The sequence below is a fragment of the Bos indicus x Bos taurus genome, chromosome 29, assembly GCF_003369695.1.
Source record: "Bos indicus x Bos taurus breed Angus x Brahman F1 hybrid chromosome 29, Bos_hybrid_MaternalHap_v2.0, whole genome shotgun sequence".
Taxonomy (NCBI): Eukaryota; Metazoa; Chordata; class Mammalia; order Artiodactyla; family Bovidae; genus Bos; species Bos indicus x Bos taurus.
In genome coordinates this window covers 42,073,618-42,098,709 of record NC_040104.1, presented here as the reverse complement: position 1 = coordinate 42,098,709, position 25,092 = coordinate 42,073,618, and the positions used below count along the sequence as shown (strand labels likewise).

Below are 25,092 nucleotides of genomic sequence, written 5' to 3'. Positions count from 1 at the left end.
AGCATAGCATTATAATTATGCAGCGAAGGGCTTTAAAAAAAAAAAAAAACATTTATATTCATTGTACAAGGAGAAGAGGGATGGTGAGTCAGGAGACACGGCTAGCTCCCCACCCCTGCCCCCAGCAGCACTTGCTCTGTGACGGGAAATAAGAATTGTGGTCAGGGTGACACACGTTTAGCATCTTACAATGTAAAAGTCGCCTACAGGGACTTCAATTCTCGCTCGGGAAACTGAGATCCTGCCAGTAGCACAGTGTGGCCAAAGATCAAAAAAATTTTTAATAAATTAAAAAAAACAAAAATCACCCCCAGGGCTCCCCTGGGGGCTCAGTGGTTAAAGAATCTGCCTCCCAGTGCAGGAGACACGGGTGGGATCCCTGGTCCAGGAAGATCCCATGTGCCACGCAGAAGCCGAGCCTGAGCACCACAGCTGCTGGCCTGCACTGCAGACCCCGAGCTCTGCAACAGGAGAGGCCCCCACAGTGTGAAGCCCGAACCCCACAACTAGAGAAGCCCCCGCCCACTGCAACTAGACCCAACACAGCCAAAACAGCAGCCAAGACCCACCACAGCCAAAAATGAGTGAATAAACAAATCACCCCCAGCTCTGAACCCTCACAACAGCCCACCAGAGTTGGCCAGATAGGTATTATGGTGCCTGTCGACAGACAGCAAACTGAGGCCTAACACAGAAGTGAAGTGACAGGTATAAGACCACTCGGTTGCAGCCCACCAGCCTCCTGACCCTCCTGACGGACTGGCAAGTGACCACCTCTCCATTTCAGCTCAGTAACATGAACCTGTCTCCAGATCCCCCATCAACAGCCCTAACTCACTAAGCTTCTGGAAGGACCACGGTAGGAGCACGCATTTCTACTGTACTTATTTTTGCTTTCTCCCTTTTCTGGTTGTGCACATCCTTTTAGAACAAGCCTCTAGAAACAGTTTCTGAAAATTACTGAGCCGTGTTTGTAATGCAGATGTAATTTAGGAGCATGTAGATTAATCATTTTAACAAAAGAAGTAGGTATTTAAGATTTAATACTAGCCACAAGATAAGGGTCTATTGTGTAAAGCATAGCTTATCTTTGGATTCAATGTTCGTCTTTGGTTTTACAAAGTGGCTTGTATTTCCAGTGTTTTCTACGTAAGATGGTAAAATGTGGGCTTCCCAGGTGGTGTTAGTGCTGGACAAGCCCCCCACCAATGTAGAAAGAGACACGAGTTCGATCCCTGGATTGGGAAGATCCCCTGGAGAAGGAAATGGCAACCCACTCCAGTATTCTTGCCTGGAGAATCCCATGGACAGAGGAGCCTGACGGGCTACAGTCCATGGGGTCACAAAGAGTTGGACCTCACTGAAGCGACTGAGCATGCATGATAAAATGTAGAGCAATCGCAATGTGTTAATAAAGTGGGAAAATTTTCTGGAACAAAAAGAAGGCTAAGCCATACACAGAATTCTGAGGTTGGAAACTGTGTGTTCTGGGCCACTTCAGTGTTCTACCCCCCGCACAGTGCCCAGCCTCATCAGACACACACCTCGACAGCACAGGACACCCACCACGTGTGCCCAGCCACAAGGGCAGACATCTTTCTTTCCACAGCTGGTCCCAAGCTGATCCCAGGCCTCCAGTTCACACAACTGGGACTAGCAGGCATTTCTCCTTCTCTCGTGCCCAGACACCCCCATACAGATCAATCAGGTCATTTTTTCTCAATGAACATGACTGCAGATGCTGTCAGTCACAAATTGACCCATGAGATGACATCTCTTTTGGCTCATGGATTAAGTCATTTTTAGTAATTCACATCACACTTGCTTCCAGAAGGACTCCAAGAAGACACAATACAACGCAAAAAAGCAGGAGCCAAGAGCCAGAATGGAGTCAGGAGAAGGCACGTGCAGGGAGCCTCGGCTGAAGGAACCTGCCATGAAAGGGCAGAAGTCAGCTCTTGGCTTCCTGACACGCAGTGCTAACAGGAAGCACGGGTCACCAGGCCGGTCATTTTTTAGGAAACACAACCTTCTTTCTGACCTTGAAATCTAGGAGGCAGTTCTAGTGTAGATTTTAAATAAGGCAGCGTGCTTAGTCGTTCAGTCGTGTCTGACTCTTTGCAGTCCCGTGGACTGTAGCCTGCCAGGCTGGCTCCTCTGTCCATGGGATTCTCCAGGCAAGAATACAGGAGTAGGTTGCCATTGCCTCCTCCAGGGGATCTTCCCGACCCAGGGATCAAACTCGTGTCTCCTGCATTGGCAGGCGGATTCTTTACCAGGGAAGCCCACCAGCCCACATTAGAGACAATGATATGTGCTTGGCTGGCCTCCAGGTCCCATACATACCCTCTGCCTTCCCCATCCTCCTCCCTAGTGGGGCGGGCAGAGCCAGAAGTCCAGGAGCCCGCCACGTGGCACACACCCCGAGAGTGAGCCGTGCCCTCAGCCCCTGGCCTGCACCGCCCCCTCCCCAGGGCAGGCTGACACCTGCCAGGGACCAGCTCAAGGAGGCAATCACGTGCCCTTTCCTCTCCCTCCCCACAGGTTTGGAATAAACTGCCTCATCCAGTTTGAGGACTTTGCCAATGCCAACGCCTTCCGCCTTCTCAACAAATACCGCAACAAGTACTGCATGTTCAACGATGACATCCAAGGTAGGTTTCCACCCAGCCTGACAAAGCCACTCGGGTTGAGGCCTCCCAAGGCTCATCTGGGTGCCAGGGTGGGGCAGGGCCCCCTGAGAGCCAGTTTACCGCTAGCAGCTATTGAAGACAGAGCAGTATATCTAGATTCGAGTCCCACTTGGCTAATTCTTAGCTCTGTGACCTTCGGCACATGCTCTAACTTTGCTAAGCCTCAGTTTCCTCATCTGTAAAATATACAACATTACTGTTTCAGAGGAAAATAAGAGTTAGGTGATTAGGGACACGAAAGATATTTTCAACAATGCTATGATTTAGGACTCATCAGACACAAGCATCAGCCACCATAAAAATGGCCTTCCCCAGCCACAACTCACTCTTGGAGTTTCTGAACACAAAGTGTATCACTGTCAGGGAAGCAGGATAAGGCCTTCCTTTAACTTGGCTGGGGGCTTCCCCTGTGGCTCAGTAGTAAAGAATCCGCCTGCCTAGCAGGAGACGCAAGTTCGATCCCTGGCTCAAGAAGATCTCCTGGAGGAGGAAATAGCAACCCACTCCAGTATTCTTATCTGGAAAATCCCATGGACAGAGGAGCCTGGTGGACTACAGTCCATGGGGTTGCAAAGAGTCGGGCACAACTTAGTGACTAAACACCAGCAATGTAAGTTGGCTAGAATGAGTGCCTCTCACAGTGATAACCAGAGCGCTGGAACACTCCAAGAGCATCTTCTCATTCAGAGTCGACTTGGTTCCCTGTTCAGTGAGCTAGAAGTATCTGAAGGCACTTGCTTCCTGCTTGGCAGTGCCAGCATATGACTGGAGTGGGAGGGGTGGTCCCTCCGGGCTTACCTCACCTCATCCAGGATTTCTCAGTAAGGAGCATGGCCAGCTGTTCCTAGTATTTTATGAAGCCTGATGGAAACCTTGATGACTTGTAGGTTATTATTTAACAAATGAAGTTTGGCAAGCAAGATGTTTTCAAACCGAGGAACTTTTCAAATGTCAGATAATATGAACAAGTTGGTAGGGGACAGGTATTGGTTCCTGGGACTTAAAGATGGGCCAGCATCTTGTAGATGAGGTCCAAAGAGGTCCCAGCTTTTCTCCAAGTGAGATAGAGAAACCTCAGTTCAGTTCAGTTCAGTCACTCTTTGCAACCCCATGAATCGGAGCACGCCAGGCCCCCCTGTCCATCACCAACTCCCGGAGTTCACTCAGACTCACGTCCATTGAGTCGGTGATGCCATCCAGCCATCTCATCCTCTGTCGTCCCCTTCTCCTCCTGCCCCCAATCCCTCCCAGCATCAGAGTCTTTTCCAATGAGTCAACTCTTCGCATGAGGTGGCCAAAGTACTGGAGTTAGAGAGAAACCTAGGTGGATTCAAGCCTAGTCAGAAATAACTAAGGATTAGAGCCGAATCTTAATTATACATCAAGCATGGTTGTAAGTACTTTACATGTTAATCCTACCACGTATTAGCAACCCTGTCTTGTAAATGAAATAACAGAAGCACAGACAGAGTAACTAGTGTTCATAGCCAGTGAATGTAGAGCTGAAATTTGAAACCAGGCATTTGGACTCTGAATTCCAAGTTTATAATCCCCCACCCAGATTTTGTACTCATATCACAAAATCAAATGCCTCTTCCTTCCCTGTGGTCCACACTGAGGGCTAAAGAAATATGATATATGATCTTTTTTTTTGCATTGGTCAAGAATGGCATGCAAATTTGTGAGGTGTTCTGTATTTTGAGGGGGCTTCCCTGGTGGTTTAGATGGTAAAGAATCTGCCTGCAATGTAGGAGACCCAGGTTCAATCCCTGAGTTGGGAAGATCCCCTGGAGAAGGGAATGGCAACCCACTCCAGGATTCTTACCTGGAGCATCCCATGGACAGAGGAGCCTGGCACGCTACAGTCCATGGGGTCGCAAAGAATCAGACATGACTGAGCAACTAACACTTTCATTTTTTCACTTTCATACATTTTTAAGAGGCAGATTAGCATAGTTCAGATGAAACTGTGGTGGTCACGGGTGCTTCACTGGCGGTCCAGTGGTTAAGAATCCGCCTCGCAACACAAGGGACACTAGTTAGATCCCTGATCCAGGAGCATCCCATATGCCCAACTAAGCCTGTGGGCCACAACTATTGAGCCTGTGCTCTGGAATCCGCAAGCCGAAACTATAGAGCCCACATGGGGCAACTGCCTGTTCCCTAGAGCCGTGCTGCACAATAAGAGAAGCCCGAGCACTGCAGCTCAAAAGTAGCCCCTGCTCTCTGCAACCAGAAAAAGCCTGTGCATAGCAACAAAGACCCAAGGAGCAAAAAAACACCCAAAATATACACACACACACACGCAATGCCGGAAGAGTAGGTGTCCAGAGAGGGGCCCAGAAAGGGAATGCTGGGGCATGGTGACCCCACCCCCAGCCTGTCACCACTCCGTCTCTGGGCTGGGACAGGCATTGGCAGTGCCAGCCTGGCCTCACCTGGACAAGCGGGGCACTGTGCAGACAGAGCAGCGCAGTCCGGGAACAGCGGTCCCCTTGCTGCTGGCCCAGCGGGCAGGGTGTGCCTGCAGCCCTGGAGGAAGCACCTGCCTGCCGGCCCCTGACCAGCTCCCAGGTCACACCCCTCACCCGTGAGTCGGCAGCAGGACAGCCATCATCCTCCTGAGCCCATGGCTTCCCAGGCCGGAGGGTAGATGTGGAAAACAAGCCGCTGTGGGCAAGCACAGCTAGGAGAGCGGGCTCCAGGTGTGCAGACATACACACAGAGCTTTAGGTTCCGAGAGGGTTTTCCATCCACACAGCCGCACAGCTTCCTTGGCTCACCTGCCTTCCATCTACAGGGCGAACAGACATTGTTGTCCACGTCACTGGTGAGCGTGTCGCTCCAGGTCCCACAGCCTGACATAAAGCCGGGGCTGTGCTGTGTGCTCAGTCGTTCAGCCGTGTCCAACTCTTTGTGACCCCATGCACTGCAGCCAGCCAGCCTCCTCTGTCCACGCAATTTTCCAGGCACAAATACTGGAGTGGGTTGCCATTTCTAGACTCTAGTTATTTCTTTAAAAAAAATTTTTTTTATTGGAGTATAGTTGCTTTAGAGTGTTGTGTTAGTTTCTACTGTACAACAACGTAAATCAGCTATGAAAGTGCAAGTGTCAAGTCGCTCAGTCGTGTCTGACTCTTTGTGACCCCGTGGACTGTAGCCCTCCAGGCTCATCTGTCCATGGAATTTTCCAGGCAAGAATACTGCGGTGGGTAGCCATTCCCTTCTCCAGGGGATCTTCCTGACCTGGGATCCAACCCTGGTCTGTTACATTACAGGCAGATTCTTTACCATCTGAGCCAATACAGTCCCTCTTTTTTGGATTTCCTTCCCTAGGTCACCATAGAGCATTGAGTAGAGCTCCCTGTGCTATTCAGTAGGTGCGTGCGTGCATGCATGCTAAGTCGCTTCAGTTGTGTCTGACTCTTTGTGATGCCATGGACTGCAGCCTGCCAGGCTCCTCTGTCCATGGGATTCTCCAGGCAAATGTACTGGAGTGGGTTGCTGTGGCCTCCTCCAGGGGATCTTCCCGACCCAGGTATGGAACCCATATCTCTTACATCTCCTGCATTGGCAGGTGGGTTCTTTAACACTAGCGCCACCTGGAAAGCCCATCCGGTAGATAGAAGCTAATTATTTCTCACCTGGAATTCTGTACTGTCTCTCCGAGCAGTCAGGCTGCCTGTGCCCCGGCATGGGTGAGGTGGAAAGCCTCTTTGCCGAGGATTACGTTCCAAACCCCACATCAGTGTAGGTGTCACTGCTCTGCTCACCTCCCCCGTCCTCTCTTTTTGAGGCTCACAGTCCCCACACCCCACCGGGGGCCTGGGGAAAGGGACGGGCTCACTCAGTCACCAGCTGGTAAGTGACGGGCCAGGACCGGAAGCCTGTGCTGTGCACTCTCACTGCTGAACGGGCGGTTAGACTAGTGAGGAGTCCCGGGGCTAATGGGGCAACATGGAAGAACTGCTCCCCTTTCCTTGCAAATAAAAAGTAAAAAGAAACCTGTAACTATATCAGTTCAGTTCAGTTGCTCAGTCATGTCTGACTCTTTGCAACCCCATGGACTGCAGCATGCCAGGCCTCCCTGTCTATCACCAACTCCCAGAGTTTACTCAAACTTGTGTCCATTGAGTCGGTGATGCCATCCAACCATCTCATCCTCCGTCATCCCTTCTCCTCCCACCTTCAAGCTTTCCCAGTATCAGGGTCTTTTCCAGTGAGTCAGTTCTTCACATCAGGTGGCCAAAGTATTGGAGCTTCAGCTTCAGCATCAGTCCTTTCAGTGAATATTTAGGACTGATCTCCTTTAGGATGGAGTGGTTGGATCTTGCTGTCCAAGGGACTTTCAAGAAGTCTTCTCCACCACCACAGTTTAAAAGCATCAATTCAAAAATAGAAAGGGTGCCTGCGAGCGCAGAATTGGAGAGGGTTGGGACGGGGAGGGAGTGTGGGAGGAATCCCAGTGGTAAACCAACACCACAGCCACGCCCCATGTGGTTGCTGGGGACAGGCCCCTAGCAGGATACGTGGTCAGAATCTTCTGGAATCCCATAATGGCGGGGGCTGGGACCAGGCTGCCCATGTGAAATCGAGAAGTGGAGTGAAATCAAGAAGTGGAATGTTTCCTGCCGTATCAATAAACAAGGATGTCGCAGTCATCGGCGAATGCAGCGGCAGTCCTCTGTGTGAACTGGTGAGCCCTAAGGGCACTCAGCGGGCAGAAGGAAACGGCAACCCGCTCCAGTGTTCTTGCCTAGAGAATCCTGTGGACAGAGGAGCCTGGTGGGCTGCTGTCCATAGCGTTGCACGGAGTCGGACTCGACTCAAGCGACTTAGCAGCAGCAGCAAGGACACTCAGGAAGAAGAATACCTGTGATCTAGCAGCCATCAGACTGCAGCCACCCCCTACAGTGAGCTCAAGGGAGCTCAGGACGTGGAAAAACACAGGATCCTGGCCCCACAGCTGAGATACGTGTGACAGGAATGGCTTCAGAGAGCCCAGACTCTTGCATCTTTCAGTACACAGAAAAGTGCTACATTTCTTAACCTGAGATACTTGGTTTTCTTGAATTCACAAAAGTACTTTTGACGTTCAGATTACCTGCCCTTTGTTGCAAATTTCTAGGTAACCTGGCTCCTCTCCCCCTCTAACCCCTCACTCCCAGCTCTTCAGAGCAGTTTTCTCAGGGCTAGTTGAGATGCTGTTGTCCCAGACATGAAGTCCTAAAAATTCCCACCGGATAAAACCTAATTCTCAACTTTTAAGTCATGAATATTTTTAAGTCAACAAAAGGAACAGCAGCCCAGCCTCACGTCCTCCGTGGAATAAGAAAAGATATGAGTAAAGGCCACAGGGTCCACCCTCCAGGAGGGCAGGGCCGTGCTTGGCGCTGAGCGGAAGATTCGAGCCGTCTCCCAGCCAGTCCGCTGCTCCACCCTCCTGGGAGTCACCAAGCCCACGTGGCCAACCCCCCGTCGGGGCATCTGGAGCCCCCGCACTGGAGGGTCAAGGGCCCCCCAGAGCTAAGTGTCTGCTCCAGCCTGCTCCCACTTGGGCTGGTGGAAGGCCTTCTCCACCCAGGCTGGTTCTCAGCGAGCAGGGCACGCGGGCTGGTGGAAGGCCTCCTGCACCCGGGCTGGTTCTCAGTGAGCACGGCCGTCCCGGCACTGACTCATTTGCTGGCAGCCTCGTCAGGAATTTCTGGAAAAGGCAGAGGCTCAGGTGACTTTTGTTGTTTCAGCTGGGAACAGAGAAGCATCCCTACTCTTAGCAGAGGAGGGAGACCTGGAAGGAGAACAGCGATAGGAATGGTCATGCCCGGGGGACTCACCAGCTGCGTCCTTCCCAGGAGGCTGCTGGCCTGGTGAGCGCGGGCCCCGGGCCCCATGGCTGGCTGCCCACATGGACCCAGGAAAGCCGGCTGGCTTGTCAGCTCCAGAATGTTCCCCCGCCCTGCAAGTCCTCCTTGGACCTTCCCTGCCCTCAAGACCTGCCTCGTTCCTGAGAGCAGACAGCCGCTCAGGGGGCCTGCAGTGTGTGCCAGGCCACCGTCAGCCCTCAGGCTTTCAGGTTTTCATGTGTGAGCCCAGGTGCTTAACCGTCAGATGCTGGATTCAGACAAGCCTGGGTCTGCCGTCAGATGCTCTACCCCTGAGCTGTATTTCCAAGACAAGCCTAGGTCGAAATCTCCAACTGTTCTGCTTTGGGACTTTGGCCAAGTGGCTTAACTCCTCACAGTCTTCTTTTCCTTATCTGTAAAAGGAACATGATCGTATTGACAGCCATGAAAGGCACTCAGCCAGTACTGCCAGAAAGACCAGGATGCTTTGCTAAGGTGAGCATCAGTCCTGGCTGGATGGACACTCTGCCGATCCACTGTTACCGCCACTCCCTCCGTTTACGGCACCCAGGTTATCGTAAGGGCTGTAGTGATGTAGAGGCAGGAACAGGCATGTAACCGGAGATGGTTCCGGTACCAAGTACTGAAACGCCTGGTGCACTGTAGGCTCCCAACACATAAGGCTGGGAGGGAAGGAGGGTTGAAACAGAGCGGCTTTGATGGGAGTGGGGAGGGGACCAGTGTGAGCGCAGGACGGGGGAGCTGAGAAGGGAGGCGGGTTCCACCTCACCTCTCTCCACTCTCCGCATCCACCCTATTTCTGCAGCCCGCTGAATCCTCAGTTCCATGAGTTTTCTGCCAACTCCGCGATTCTGAATGTGCTGGTCCCTCTGCGTGGAGCTCTCTTCTGCTCTTGGCTAATTTCTCTTTGTCCTTAAGACTCAAACCTCAGCCTAGGATACCCTGCCCAGGGCCAAACCTGTTCCACAGCCCCCAGGATGACCCCACCCTTCACCAGGAGCCCAGGAGTGACATTGGGCAGCGGTCACCCACTTGGCATGATATTGCAAAATACCCCGGTGCAGGGATGATGGGAAAGGGGCAGAGGAGAAGGAACAAACAGCCCAGCTCTGACATCTGTCCAGCTGGTCTGCTCTGTAAGGACACTGTGGTGGGGGGGGCGGGGGGGTGCCATTTCCAACTCTCAGGGGTCTGCTGCCCCTCCCCCTACTGAAAGTCGCTCAGTCATGTCCGACTCTTTGCAACCCTATGGGCTGTAGCCCACTGGGCTCCTCTGTCCATGGAATTCTCCAGGTCAGAATACTGGAGTGGGTAGCCTTTCCCTTCTCCAAGGGATCTTCCCAACCCAGGGATCAAAGCCAGCTCTCTCACACTGTAGGCAGATTCTTTACCATCTAAGCCACCAGAGGATGACCAGCCCACTTGTGAAAGTAGGCCCGACCTTATTCAAGAGGCCGCCCAGTGCCCCGGCGCCAAGCCTCCAGGCCCCTTGGCCACACCCTGGCGAAGCCTAACTCCCTGTTCTCATTGCCCAGGACGACAGCCTCCTCTCACCTGAGACACAGCTAGTTCTTCCCCTTTTCTCTGATAACCCATGGTTTAGGATAGAAACTTCTTCAACTTTGTCAAAAGTGACAATTAATTAATTAAAAATTAAAAATAAATAAAATTTAAAAGTGACTATTAAAAGCCCAATAGCAACTACATTTTCAGCTTGTCCTTCTATGCTATTTCCTGTACCTACAACCTCCAGTACTCAATTTGCGGGAAGTGCAATTATGGAAAGCTCCCTCTGAAAGGGAAAATTTGTTTTTCTTTCATCATGAACAAGGAACAAACAACCATGCTTTCAGCTGCCATGGTGTGTGTGGGCACAAGCGATGTTCTAACATAACCCTGGACCCCCGGGCTTCTCTAGGTGATTGCTTCCAGAAAGCTAAGCAGCTTCCTTCCTCTCTGTTTTTAAATCCTTAATGCATAACCCAAGACCTTCTTCCTCATTAACTTTAATGAAACTTTATGAAACTTAAATGAAAGTCAGTGATGGAGATGACTTTATTTGCCAAACTTTCTAATACAGGATTTGAGAACTGCTGTTTTCCCTCTTGAGTTCTTGACTGTGATTAGGGTCACTGGCCTCTTCAGAGGATGTCCTCGGAGGAAGATCCCAGAAAGAAGAATGAGAAGTAGCCAGCAAGGGAGCCAATGACCATGAGGGTCCAGAAGCCATGTGCAGAGTTTTCCATAGGAAAGAATGAACACCAGTATCGAATGGTAATGAAAAGTCAGGGAGGAAGAGGGCTGAGGACTGACCCTGAGCTTGACAAGGGGAGGAACTGGTGGCATCAAGACAGGAGAGTCGCTGGATGGGACTGGTTTTCAGGGAGACCGAGAAGAAAGGAAATGCAGACCATGAGTATGAAAGTGTTGGTTGCTCAGTCGTGTCTGACTCTTGGCAACTCCGTCCACTATAGCCCGCCAGGCTCCTCTGTCCATGAAATTCCCCAGGCAAGAATACTGGAGTGGGTTGCCATTTCCTTCTCCAGGGGATCTTCCCAACCCAGGGACTGAACACAAGTCTTCTGCATTGTAGGCAGATTCTTTACCATCTGAGCCACCAGGGAGCCAACAATGAGTATATTATGCTCTATAAAGGAACTTGGCTATAAAGGGAAGTAAGAGACAGGGTAGGCTTCCCTGGTGGCTCAGTGGTAAAGAACCCACCTACCAATGCAGGAGACATGGGTTCACTCTCTGAGTCAGGAAGATCCCCTGGAAAAGGAAATGGTAACCCACTCCAGTATTCTTGCCTGAGAAACCCCACGGATAGAGGAGCCTGGCACGCTATAGTCCGTGGGGTCACAAAAGAGTCGGACATGACTCAGCGACTAAACAATAGCAACAACAAAAAAAATGGGGTGGCGATGACATAGGGTCAAGAGGAGGCTTTTTAAGGATGGCAACTTGATGACATATTTGCATGCTGATGGCAGTGTGGTCCACCAGAAAGGGAGCAGTTGAGGATGCCAGAGGAGGAAAAGGAAGAGAATTGCAAAACCAACTCCTGGAGTAGGTAAACATGCTAAGGTCCAGTCCACACGTGGAGGGGGCTTTCGCCAAGAGCGGGGATCATTCATCCATGAAACAGGAGGAAAGGCAAAGTGTAGAGGCCGGAGGCTTTGATAGGCCTAGTGGTCAGAGAATTCACTTCTCTCCTGGCTCTTTTTATTTTCCTGAACTTCTCTTTTCATTTCTGAGAAGGGGGGAAAGGGAAAAAAGAATGCTCCGTAGTACCTATTTCCTAGAGTTGTCATAAACAATAAATGAACAAATAAATGCAGGCAAGCATATACACGGCACAGAGCCAAGGTCACGGTGAGAGCCATTAGGAGAGGTTGCCATTGTATCCTTTGGACATTTTCGACTGTTTTCTATCAGATTTCCCGAGCTTTTGTGTTTTCCACCACTTTCAGAGTCACAGCTGAACAATTATGTCCACGACCTAAGTTCACTTCCCTCTACCTCCACTAGCACCTGCTTCTCAGGTCCCCCCCCACCTCCCAGGGAAAGCCCGGGAGGCCACTGCTGCTGCCTTCAACTCCAGAGTCAGGAAAGGCTGTCTGAGCTGCATAGACCAGGAAGCGGGTTTACTTTGCTTTACTTCCTGCTTTACTTCTCTTTACTTGGTGACTGACGGGGGAAGCCACTGTCCTTCTCTGGCCTCAGTTTCCTCATCCGTACCATTGTTGGATGTCATGCTCTCCATCCAGCACTGAATTTCTGCAGGTAAGCTGTTGTTCAGCCTGCAGGTTTAACCACAAAGATACTTGACATCCAAGGAGGAAAAGCTCCATCAAGAGGCAGGGTCCTTGAGAGGTCCTCTGATGAAATATCTCTGGCGCCACCTGGTGTCCTATGTTTTGTGCATCTCCTTTCGGGAGGCAGAGTTCAGTTCAGTTCAGTTCAGTTGCTCAGCGGTGTCTGGCTCTTTGCAACTCCATGAACTGCAGCACGCCAGGCTTCCCTGTCCATCACCAACTCCCGGAGTCTACTCAAACTCATGTACATTCAGTTGGTGATGTCATCCAACTACCTCATCCTCTGTCGTCCCCTTCTCCTGTCTTCAATCTTTCCCAGCATCAGGGTCTTTTCCAATGAGTCAGTTCTTCGCATCAGGTGACCAAAGTATTGGAGTTTCAGCTTCAGCATCAGTCCTCCCAATGAATATTCAGGATTGATTTCCTTTAGGATGGACTGGTTGGATCTCCTTGCAGTCCAAGGGACTCTCAAGAGTCTTCTCCAACACCACAGTTCAAAAGCATCAATTCTTCAGCGTTCAGCTTTCTTTATAGTCCAACTCTCACATCCATACATGACTACTGGAAAAACCATAGTTTTGACTAGATAGACCTTTGTTGTCAAAGTAATGTCTCCACTTTTTAATATGCTGTCTAGGTTGGTCATAGCTTTTCTTCCAAGGAGCAAGTGTCTTTTAATTTCATGGCTGCAGTCACCATCTGCAGTGATTTTGGAGCCCCCCAAAAAATAAAGTCTCTCACTGTCTCCATTGTTTCCCCATCTATTTCCCATGAAGCGATGGGACCAGATGCCATGATCTTATTTTTCTGAATGTTGAGTTTTAAGCCAACTTTTTCACTCTCCTCTTTCACTTTCATCAAGAGGCTCTTTAGTTCTTCACTTTCTGCCATAAGGGTGGTGTCATCTGCATATCTGAGGTTATTGATATTTCTCCTGGCAATCTTGATTCCAGCTTGTGCTTCTTCCAGCCCAGCGTTTCTCATGATGTACTCTGCATATAAGTTAAATAAGCAGGGTGATAGTATACAGCCTTGACGACCTCTTTTCCTGATTTGGAACCAGTCTGTTGTCCCACGTATGGTTCTAACTGTTGCCTCTTGACCTGCATACAGATTTCTCAGGAGGCAGGTAAAGTCGTCTGGTATACCCATCTCTTTAAGAATTTTCCACAGTTTGTTGTGACCCACACAGTCAAAGAATTTAGCATAGTCAATAAAGTAGAAGTCTGGAACTCTCTTGCATTTTGATGATCCAAGGGATGTTGGCAATTTGATCTCTGGTTCCTCTGCCTTTTCTAAATCCAGCTTGAACATCTGGAAGTTCACGGTTCATGTGCTGTTAAAGCCTGGCTTGGAGAATTTTGAGCATTACTTTGCTAGTGTGGGAGATGAGAGCAATTGTGCAGTAGTTTGAACACTCTTTGGCATTGCCTTTCTTTAGGATTCTTTCATTGCCTTTCTTCAGGAGGCAGAAGGCTGTCCTGAAATAGAATTAGATGAGCTGAAAACTTGCTCTGTCCAGTGGAAAACTGGACACAAAAATGAAAGATACACTCCTATTCCCACCCTGCAACCATTAGTATTTTACAGCACCATCCAGATTCTGTGTGTATATTTTGATACAGTTAGAATCATGGTTATGTAGACCACTTTAATGTTCTCTTCCTTCCAACTAATTACATGCTTTGCATGTATGAGGCCCTGGATTCAATCCCGGCATCTCCACAGCGAGTGAATGTGTTTATTTAGAGTCCCTGGAGTAGGAAATGGCAACACACTCCAGTATTCTTGCCTGGACAATCCCATGGACAAAGGAGCCTGGCGGGCTACATAGATCATACAGAGCTGGACACGAGTGAGCACACACGCACATCCTTCCAACTAATTCAGTGAAATATAGTTTAGGGGTTAAAAGCACCAGCCCAAGAGCCTGATTCCCCGAGTTCACTCTGTTATGTGATCTTGGCCAACTCAGCAAACTGCTCCATATCTCACTTTCCCAATCTGTAAAATGGGGATGATTATGAGACAATTAAATGTCTTTACATTAAGACTTATAAAGAACTCTGAACAATACGTGCTGTCAGTTACTAACTTGATAGCATTTTCTGTGTTGCTATCATAAGGAGCATTTTTAACGGCTGCAATATCCTACTAAGTGTCTACATTAGCTACTTTACTTAAACGTCACTCTTGTTGGGTGTTTATTATTTCCAGTCATTCTGTGTTATAAGTGACAGGGTCATAAATACCCTACAACATACCTTTTGGATGTTTTCATACATAGATTCCCAGAAGTAGAAGCATGAGGTCAAAGGGCAAAAACATTTTATGCCTTGGTTTATATTGGGAAATAGTTTTCCAAAAAGGATTGTAGCTCTTTAGCATGGAATGTGGGCTGGGACTTTACTCTCTTCCCTCCTCCCTCACCAGCCAGAGATAATATCGATTTCTTTTTGATTTGTATAATTTTAACCAGCCATAAACAATCCCACTTGAGTTTCCTTTTCTTTGATCATCCTGGACGCTTAGCATTGCCAGCTGCAGTTACTTTATTGTGAATCTATCAGCATCCACATCAGTGGTTTTAACAGAGAAAACTTGACATAAAGACTTGTGGATTATACATTAAAGAACTGAAAAACCAAGAAGAAATACTAAGGATCTGCTACCACCCCCATAGGCTGGGGTAACATAGGGAAGATGCGGTGGGGAGCGCTATGAGTTCTAGAAGTGATGGATAAAGTGCAAACTGGATTTAACTGCTGCTTCTGGAACAAACTGCTGCTGTAAGAGTAAAAACAAAACCAAGGCAATGGAGTTGCCAGATCTAGCAAAAACAAAAATGCAGATGGTCAGCTAAATTTGAGTTTCAGACAAATAAGTTTTTAGAATATTTATAATAAACATGGAACACATGCTAAAAAAAATATTTCTTGTTTATCTAAAAATCAAATTTAACTGAATGTCTTACATTTTACCAACCAATCTTCCAAGGTGGGGATGATGCTGAAAAAAGTGTTCTTTCCCTCCTCGTTTAGCCTTTCAGTCACCCCCTGGCACCGCCTATTGGCAGAGCCCACCATAAAGCCAGCTGGTAAGGCTGGAAAGTGGTTTGCAGACCAAGGAGCGACAATTATCCAGTAACTGGCAGAGCCCACACTTTTGGCGGTTCAGCATCCTTGCACACCTATTCTACACATTGATACTTCCAGAAGACAATAGAAACAATTCTAACAAAATGCCTAATAAAATGCAACTATCTTTCCAACCAGTGCAGACATTCTTACCCTCTCCCTGAAATGGGGAGAGGCAAAGTCTCTACAGTTCTTTTGTTTGCCAGGTAAAGAATGTCTGTTTCAACAAGAATGAAGTCGCTGGCCCCTGCAGTCGCCAACCTTCCACACACCCTGAAAGGGGTTCAGGGCAGCGATAAGGGATGGAGTCCTCTGTGCCCTGGGAAAAACAGGCAGAACAGGCCTTCAGATAGTTAGGTATTTTCAGGAGATTTTATGAACCCAGTTTCTTGCATCTTGTCATATCTAGAAAAGCATAAAATCATTAGTGGAGACATCTGCTTCTCATGACCAGGAATAACCTTGTGACTAGCAGCAGCCTTCCTGCCAAAATGTGTACTTGACTGCAATACCCTCTTCCCTAAAATCACATGTATACTGACCTCCCCCTCATCGCTTCCGAGTAGTTCCCAGAGCTATTTGAAAGGGCTAAGGTCCTTATTTTTGCCCCCAAATAAGCATTAACTCTCAACTCTGACAGTGTGCACTTTTTTTTTCAATTGACATATTTATATCTGGAAGATAGTCACACTACCCAAATCTGGGCAAGATTAACTACTCTTCCAACTCGGTCACATTTGAAAACTCTGTTATCTAGAGGCTGAATTGTAGAATTAACCTTCAACAAAACTTATAAGAGGAAGAAAAAGGGAGAATAAATTAGTTAATATGAACCATTAAATCACATGATAGTCAAGGAAGAAAATTTGCATGGTTACTACATCCCTCGTTTCTATAACCAGTCATGCAGCCATGGTTGATGTTTATTCATTTCTTCCTCAGTCTCCCATGCCATGTTTTCTTATCCTCAGACAAGAACTTGGCTTGCCAGTTCCCTTAGTAAGATGACCCAGACCTTCATTTCTGAAGGATCTGCGCCCTCAGCAGCTCTGCCTCTCTTTCGTTGTAACAATATTTGTTAATACCTGCTCTGGAGCACTGGAGTGCTATGACACACCCCTGCATGCAGAGTATTATGCAAAAGAGAGTTGCTGGACAACTTGCATGCCTACAGGCTTGACTCTGTGAGGCCGAGGGAAAGCTGCTTGTTCCATCACAGGTTCTAGGTACGGAGAACTCTGCCAAGGGTCTTGGTGGTGGGGCCCGGGGGCCAGACGGTCATCTCAGTCCACTCTATTGCAGGCACAGCCTCTGTGGCCGTGGCAGGGATCCTGGCTGCTCTGCGGATCACCAAGAACAAGCTCTCCAATCACGTGTTTGTTTTCCAAGGTGCTGGTGAGGTGAGTCCCACCAAGGGCTCTCTACAGTCACTCCAGAAGGAGAATAAGAATACGGGGAGGAGAAACAAGGAGGGGACGCCTTCTGGGCTCCAGAGGAGAGGAAACATCCCAGAAGCATGGTGATCATTGTACCTGCCTGGGCCCCACCATTTGGGTATCTCGAGGCAGGGACTTAACGAGGCCTCCTGGGAGGAGTGGGGGAAGAAGGGAGGATCTTGGCAAAGTGTCTGATAAATCCTGAGTAGCTCTGGCCTTGTGTCTGAACACCACCTCGCAGGCAGCCATGGGCATTGCCCACCTCCTTGTCATGGCCCTAGAGAAAGAAGGTGTACCCAAAGCAGAGGCCACAAGGAAGATCTGGATGGTGGACTCCAAGGGGCTCATTGTCAAGGTACTGTCAGTCTGGAGACCTGCAGGTTTCCTGAGACTTGCCACTATTGGAAGGGGACTGGAGGAGATCTTCCAGGGGGCAAACTGCTCAGACAGAATAGAGAGCAGAAGGACAGCAGTGTCCTGATCTCCACAGCAAATGACTCATCCCCCAGGAGCCTTAACCACTCTTGTCCAAAAGCTTTGAATGTGCGTGTGAATGTGTCTGCCTCCTGCTCCCAGCCTCATCTCCCCGCTTCCTGTCTTGCACTCACCTCCAGCCATATTAAACCACAGTTGTCCCAAAGTGAATGCTCCCTCTCTTCCCCATCTTTGCAAATTTTGTTCCTCTGCCTGGAACGAATGCCCACCTCCTTTCCCACAAGCCCACTCAGCCCATCAGTCTCCTCCCTGTCTTCTGTCACCTCCTTCAAGCAGGGTTCTTGAGCATCTAGGTCTCAATTAGTTTTCTAGAGGAAACTGCCCTCTGCCCTTCGTGTATTAATATTACACTTGTCACGTTATGGGGCTGGCACCCCTCTGCTGGTCTCCCTCCCCGTGAGGCTGTAAGTCTTGATATCTGTGTCCAGCATGTGATAAGAACATAATTGATATCTGAGGCATTGGTGAAGGAATGAGTAAGGGAGACAGTCCAGCTTCTGACTTCAGTGTCCTGAGGGCCCAGCTGGATGACCTCCTTCCTTAGGATTTCACTCAGAGCTCCATGTTTTAATTCCCCAAATTCCACTAACATAGGATGTGTCCATGAGAGATTTTTTTTTTTAAAGACAGAGATGGGAACAAGAGGGTCTCAGCCAAGAATAGTGGAATCCCCCAAAGCAGCCACAGACCCTCTCAGGGCAGACTCCCACTGGAGGGGACCGGGACCTGGACCCCGCCTCCTGCCCCAGAGCCTTCCAGAGCATGGTCCAGACTCAGGCGCAGGCTGCCGCGCTTGGCTCTCGCCCACCTTTCATCATCGCTTTGCTCAGTTGAGCTCGCCCCTCCTGCACGGTCTGTCAGAGCTGCCATTCTCACTCCGGTTCTCGTGGGACCGATTGACCCAGGGGAGTCATCCTTGACCAGCCTGTGACCCACGGCCTCCTATGTGAAGAAATGGAAGGAATCTAACACAGTGTGAAGTAAGTCAGACAGAGGAAGACAAATATCACGTATCACTCCTGTGTGGAATCTAATTTTTTAATATGACACACACAAAAAATGAACTTATTTATAAAACAAAAACAGATTCACAGATTTGGAAAACAAATTTACCGTCACCAAAGGGGAAATGTGGGAGGGAGGGAAATATGGGAGGGAGGGAAAAATTAGGAGCTTGGGATTAACATGCAGACACTGCTAGGTATAAAATAGATAACCAACAAGGACCTACTGTATAGCACAGGGAACTCCACTCAATATTCTGTAATAATCTATATGGGAAATGAATCTGAAAAAGAATGAATATATGATATGTATAACTGAATCACTGCGCTGTATATCTGAAACGAACACAGCACTGCAAATAAACTAGACTCCAATAAAATTTGTAAAGGAAGAAATGGAAAGAATCTCGAGCTCACTGGGAGCAGCCAGCCATTGCAAGCCAGATCTGGATCCCAGCTTATTCTTATTTATAGGGAGGTTAATGAAAGAGAAAGTGTTAGTTGTTCAGTCATGTCGCACTCTTTGCGACCCCATGGTCTCTAGCCCGCCAGGCTCCTCTGTCCAAGGGATTTCCAGGCAAGAATACTGGAGTGGGTTGCCATGCCCTCCTCCAGGGGATCTTCCTGACTCAAGTATCAAAACCAGGTCTCCTGCACTGCAGGCAGATTCTTTACCATCTGAGCCACCAGGGAGGCACTGGGAAGGTTAATTTCAGTTTCAGTTCAGTCACTCCATCGTGTGTCTGACTCCTTGAGACCCCGTGGGGAGGTTAATGGCTCTTGTCAAATACACCCTGATGCTGGGCGACTTGGGGCCCCATCCCTCCCGGGACCTGTGTGCTGTGTGTCTCGGAGTCAAGAGCCTCAATTAGACTCAGGCGTTTCCTCCAAGCCTTTCTGTCCTGGCCTAGGAAGCCACGACCTGAGCAGCTCAAAGAAAGGCTTTATTGGATTCTCCACATGTGGTTTGGATTAAAGAAACACACACACACACACACACACACACACACACACACACACACACACAACACGCACATTTCAAATCCTTAGGTTCCGTCTTACGTTCCAATCTAGAGGACGGGCCTCAACACTTCTGACAGCTCAGCCGAAAGCACAGGGCTCTGCGGGAAAGGTTCTAAGAGTCTCCGGAACATCTCCACCCTACCCGATGGTTCTCACCACCACAGCTACATAGTGTTCTTCCTTTCCCTGCAGGGGAGGAGCCACTTGAACCATGAGAAGGAGATGTTTGCCCAGGACCACCCCGAAGTGAACTCCCTGGAGGAGGTGGTGAGGCTGGTGAAGCCCACGGCCATCATAGGTAGGAGGAGGGGGCGGCCCACTGCTCAGCCCAGCTAATTCTCTTGACTTGCAGGCGGAGACTGAGGCTCAACAAGGGGGCTTCAGCAACCCGTGGAGATGCAGCTCTTTCCCCTCACATCCAATTCAGTGCTTTTATTGAGTTATTGACTTATTGCTGCATGTGAACCATAGAACGGAGGCACCACGCTGGGCTTCATGATGCAGAATTACTCCATAGAGCGGAAAAATGCAGGCTGGTCTCTCTGACCAAGATGAAATGAGCTCCTTGGAGGGGACCCTAGCATCACCCCTCTCCTGGGGGGAGCAGCCCACTCTAAAGGGCAGTGGCCAGGAATGCCTTCACAGATGTATCTTCACTGGCCAGGGGCCTGGGACAGACCAGTGGTCCCTTAGAACTTAACAGGGGGTCTCAGCCAGCTCAAGCAGGTTTTTCTTTTCTCTCATCCTCTGTTGTCCCCATGGCCGATGACATCCCCCAAGACTCCTGAGCCTTCTGCGCTGTACCTAGTTGCCCGCCAGCACCACCAGGAGAGGAATGGGGTGTTTATAAAGCATAGGCATCCCCACTACCCCTCTTCTCCCCGTAGGTGTTGCTGCCATCGCAGGAGCCTTCACGGAGCAGATCCTGAGGGACATGGCCTCCTTCCACGAGCACCCAATCATCTTTGCCCTGAGCAACCCCACCAGCAAGGCCGAGTGCACGGCTGAGAAGTGCTACCGGGTCACCGAGGTCAGCGGGGAGTGCTTCCTGCCCCAGGCTGAGAGGACACAGTAACAGTGACTATGAGTCGCCCTATGAGTAGGGTGGGGAAAAAAATGAAGCTGGCCCCCAAACCCAGGTCTGGCTCCAAAGCCACGGCTCTTACCATTATGCCTTGGTGCTCAGGGTCCCCTCACATAGAGCTTTGACCAGAACTCGAGGTGCTGGTAGACTCTGCACACCTGGCTTGGCTCTCTGGGGAGGTGACAAGTTAGAAAGGCACGCCTTCCCCTTCCAGTGGTTTTGTGGCTGCCGGGGAGCCTGGTGGGAGCTCGGTTTCCGGTCAGATGAACAGGCCTCTTTTAGCACCCGCAGCGTCCTCAGCAGAACGCCGAGCACTCAGGAGAAGACGGAGAGGGGTCAACGTTCGGGAGACCAGACTAGGCCACCATCACTCCCGCAACCCGTCTCCAAGCTCCGTCTCTGGTTTTCTTCCCGCCCCCAGGGCCGAGGGATCTTTGCCAGCGGAAGTCCTTTTCCAAGCGTGACTCTGGAGGATGGCAGGACCTTCTTTCCGGGGCAGGGCAACAACGCCTACGTGTTCCCCGGCGTGGCCCTGGGAGTCATTGCCGGCGGGATCCGGCACATCCCGGATGAGATCTTCCTCCTGACAGCAGAGGTATCCCTGTTCCCTGCTCCTGCATGCTCCCGGGAGGGCCTACGCTGCTCCCTGAAGACTCCTTGTCTTGTTTCTGCTACTTCCTGCCCCCCAAGTCCTTCAATGTCAAGCTTCTCTCAAGATCACCTTGAGGCTTGAACGTCTCTGAAAACACATGCTCTAAGGGGCGCGAAGTGGGATAAGGAAGAGTCAGTGGGAGGGGGTGTTGGCAGGAGGCCCTGGCACTGAGGGGACATACCTGGCGGGGCTCCCTGCCTCCCAGCAGTACTCGTGTGCCTGCCAAGAACAGAAATGCCACCAAAGCCACCTCAAACAGTGGGCTCATGAACCATGACAAGCAATTGATTCTTCCGACCGTGGGTGCTGGCCACGTTACTGGTAACTGGTAGCAAAATAAGCCCCACTAGGGCAGCTTTCTCGGGGAAGGCACTGGCACCCCACTCCAGTACTCTTGCCTGGAAAATCCCATGGACAGAGAAGCCTGGTAGGCTGCAGTCCATGGGGTCGCTAAGAGTCGGGCATGACTGAGCGACTTCACTTTCACTTTTCACTTTCATGCCTTGGAGAAGGAAATGGCAACCCACTCCAGTGTTCTTGCCTGGAGAATCCCAGGGACGGCGGAGCCTGGTGGGCTGCCATCTATGGGGTCGCACAGAGTCAAACATGACTGAAGCGACTTAGCAGCAGTAGCAGTGGGTCAGCTTTCTATAAGGAAGGTTGCAGGCTGGGTTGGCCTGCTCCGAGTACCCCTATCTTGAGCACAGACATGGATGTACACCTGCTCCAGGTACCTTACTAGAAAAGCTCCCAGAAGGGCTCTTTACTGGGCACGGTGAAAACAATGAAAGAATTCATCGAGAATGACAGCCCACATTCAAAATAATGGTTTTTAATAACAGTTACAGTGGCTGACATTTATCAGTCGCTTACTAAATACCAGGCGCTTCACATTTATCTTCACTCTGAGGAACCACGGCAATAGAAATGTTTCTGTTGGAAAGTTAAGCTAATCCCAACTATGTTGTTGTCATCGTTCAGTCACTGAGTTGTGTCGGACTCTTTTCGACCCCATGGCCTGCAGCACATCAGGCTCCTCTGTCCTCCACTATCTCCCAGAGTTTGCTCAAACTCATGTCCATTGAGTTGGTGATGCCACCCAACCATCTCATCCTCTGCTGCCCCATTCTCTTCCTGTCTTCAACCATTCCCAGCATCAGGGGCTTTTCCAACAAGTTAGCTCTACACATCAGGTGACCAAAGTATTAGAGCTTTAGCTTCAGCACCAGCCCTTGCAGTGAATATTCAGGGTTGATTTCCTTTAGGATTGACTGGTTTGATCTCCTTACAGTCCAAAGGACTCTCAAAACTATAAACAAATATCAAATACATTCATCCCCAGTGAGCTCCAAAGGCTCAACTGTGATCTCTGGCCTGTGTCTGCATTCCCCTCTCACCACGGCACTGGGGAGAGCCCCAAACCAGCATGACACAGAACAGCTTCCACACAGCCATACCCAGTCCTGCTCTTATGAGCCCCACAAGAAACTACCTGCGTCACGCACGAAGTTTCTTCTTCCTGTGTCTCTTGGAGGCCCGTCAGCCTCACACAAGCCTCGTGCACACTAGCTCTGGTTTTGTGCTGTGGTTCTGTCCCTCTTGTCTAAGTATTTTGTGTTTGTATTTCTTCTGGTTGCTCTGATTGGTGGTGGTGATGTTTTGGTGGCATGGGCAGAACTGTCTGAAACTCCCACTGGATAAGAAGAGTCACTTCCTGCTTGGAGTTGGCCTGCAAGCAGGTTCCCTGATGTGCAGAAACACGGTTGCCAGAGCCTTCCTGTGCAACCCCCAGAGACATCTTCCCAACCCCCACCTCGTGCTGTGGGACAGCTCCACTCCATCGTTTCCGAAATAGTGTCCATGAATTAAGCAGGAACCCCTCCTGAATCTACTTGTCAGTCACTTGCTATGAGCACAAGGCCCCTGCCTCCCTGGAGCTGACAGTCTGGTCTTCAAAGTCCTGGCAGGTTACTTTCTGAAAAGGGTGCTTTTAAATTAAGATAACTTCAGTTGCATCTGATTTCTCTATATAAAAAGTAATATGTATTTTAGGAGATTTACATGTGCTATCTCATGTCATCTTGACAGCCTGGTAAAATACAGCGATCATCCCTGTGTTATAGACAAGGAAACAGGCACCGAGAGGGGTCACCTGGCTTATGAGCAATGCACCAGGAGGGCCCCAGGCAATGTGCCTTGAAGCCACAGCAGAGCATTGGCAATGCCCAGCGTCTTAGAAGCAACCACACCTACCTCGATCCAACTCATCACTGCAGAAGCTTTCTAGCTGCAGATCTATCCCTGGGAATCCTGCTTCCCTCTGATCAGTCCATCCTCGATAGCTCCACAGAGGATCCTTCAAAGCTGGGAACAGGCCCTCTTGTCTCCTAAACTTCAGACTTTTATATGGCTCGTTGGTGCTCCCAGGAAAGTCCAAACCCCTTCATGCGGTTCATCTCAGGCCCTCCTTCCCTCCCCCTGCCATCAGCCTATCCATCCTTTTCACAGTCATGCTCTCTCTTCCCTCCAAGAATTCTCATGTGCTATTCCTTCTCCTCTCTTCAAGGAATTCATACTTGGCTCTTCAGGTCTTAGCTTCTGTCTTTTCTTCTGGATGCCTTTTTTTATTTTTATAAAGAGTGAGTCTACGCCTGGCTCTTTTCTCTCTGAACAGGGTCTTACCCTTCTCTCTCTGCTGCCTGCCTCTACCTCAGCTGCTCCATCTCCTTCTCGCATGTCACCAGCCTTGCCTCATCTTCTGTTTTTGTTTTTGTTTTTGTTTTTGTTTTTGCCTCACCACAAGGCATATAGGATCTTAGTTCCCCGACCAGGGATTGAACTTGCATCCCCTTGCGTCTTCCACATTGGAGGGCTTCCCTGGTGGCTCAGTGGTAAAGAATCCACCTGCCAATGCAGGAGACTCAGGTTCAATTCCTGGGTCGGGAAGATCCCCTGGAGGAGGAAATGGCAACCCACTGCAGTCTTCTTGCCTGGAGAAGTCCATGAACAAGGAGCCTAGCAGACTATAGTCCATGGAGTCTCAAACGAGTGAGACATAACTTAGCGACTAAACAGCAAAACCCCCTGCACTGGAAGCATGGGGTCTCAACCACTGGACCACCAGGGGGGCCCTGGAGGACTGGGCCCTGCCCTCCTCTGTGCCTGTCTGTCCCCTCTCCTTGCCGTCACTCTAATCGTTCATTTTCCACTGACGCCAGCCTCCAGGAAGGAAAAGACTGGCTTCTCCACCATGCCCTTCTGCACCTAGCACAGAGCCTGGTGAGTTGCAGGGCTCTGTGAAGGCTGGGCTGAGTGAACAGAAAGGAGAAAGCCAAGCATGAGAACGTGGCCCACATCCCTCCCATCTGCCAGACTCTGAGGCAAGACTAGCTCCTTTCTCGGTCTGTTCCGGGACACAAGACTTCTTATGTGGCTTTTCCCCAGATTTAAACTTGACACAAGGCGGGGTGGGGGTGGATTCAGAGCCACATCAAAGAGGCTGTTCTGCAAGGCTGGATGAGCACCAGGCCCCCGGCAGGAGGAAGAGGCTTGAGGAGGAGGGCTGCCCCTCAGAGAGCAGCCCTGGATCAGGGAGGGCATCCCAGGGTGAAGGCTCGGAGCATTTATGCAGGGAGCTGGTACTGCCCGTTGTGGAGTCACTTGCTGGAGAAGCAGCTAGTCTTCACCAGGGCCAGGGCTGGGACGGCGAATCAAGGAGCCCTGAATACAGAGACGCAAGACAGTCATGATGGACGCCCAGGGTGCTCCTAAGCGTGTGGAAGGGGCTAGAGCTCAGGAAGCGAGGGACTCAGGCGTCCCAAGGCAACAGGCTAGGCCAGCCAGGGGGTCCCAGAGTCTGCTCTGTGCACGCGTGCTTAGTTGGCCC

At 50.0% G+C, this 25,092-nt stretch overlaps 1 protein-coding gene across 3 annotated transcripts in view; it reads left to right on the top strand.

Annotated features, from left to right (window-relative positions):
* Window positions 1–25,092, top strand: part of ME3 (malic enzyme 3) — a 222,282-nt gene that overhangs the window by 194,775 nt on the left and 2,415 nt on the right. For 2 of the 3 annotated variants that reach the window (XM_027531817.1, XM_027531816.1), the window contains exons 8-13: window positions 2,545–2,654; window positions 16,815–16,912; window positions 17,190–17,303; window positions 19,663–19,768; window positions 20,358–20,500; window positions 20,976–21,149. In XM_027531817.1, coding sequence (XP_027387618.1) covers window positions 2,545–2,654; window positions 16,815–16,912; window positions 17,190–17,303; window positions 19,663–19,768; window positions 20,358–20,500; window positions 20,976–21,149 — 745 coding nt within the window. The remainder of the gene's footprint in view (window positions 1–2,544; window positions 2,655–16,814; window positions 16,913–17,189; window positions 17,304–19,662; window positions 19,769–20,357; window positions 20,501–20,975; window positions 21,150–25,092) is intronic. The other variant, XM_027531818.1, reaches the window with a different exon arrangement.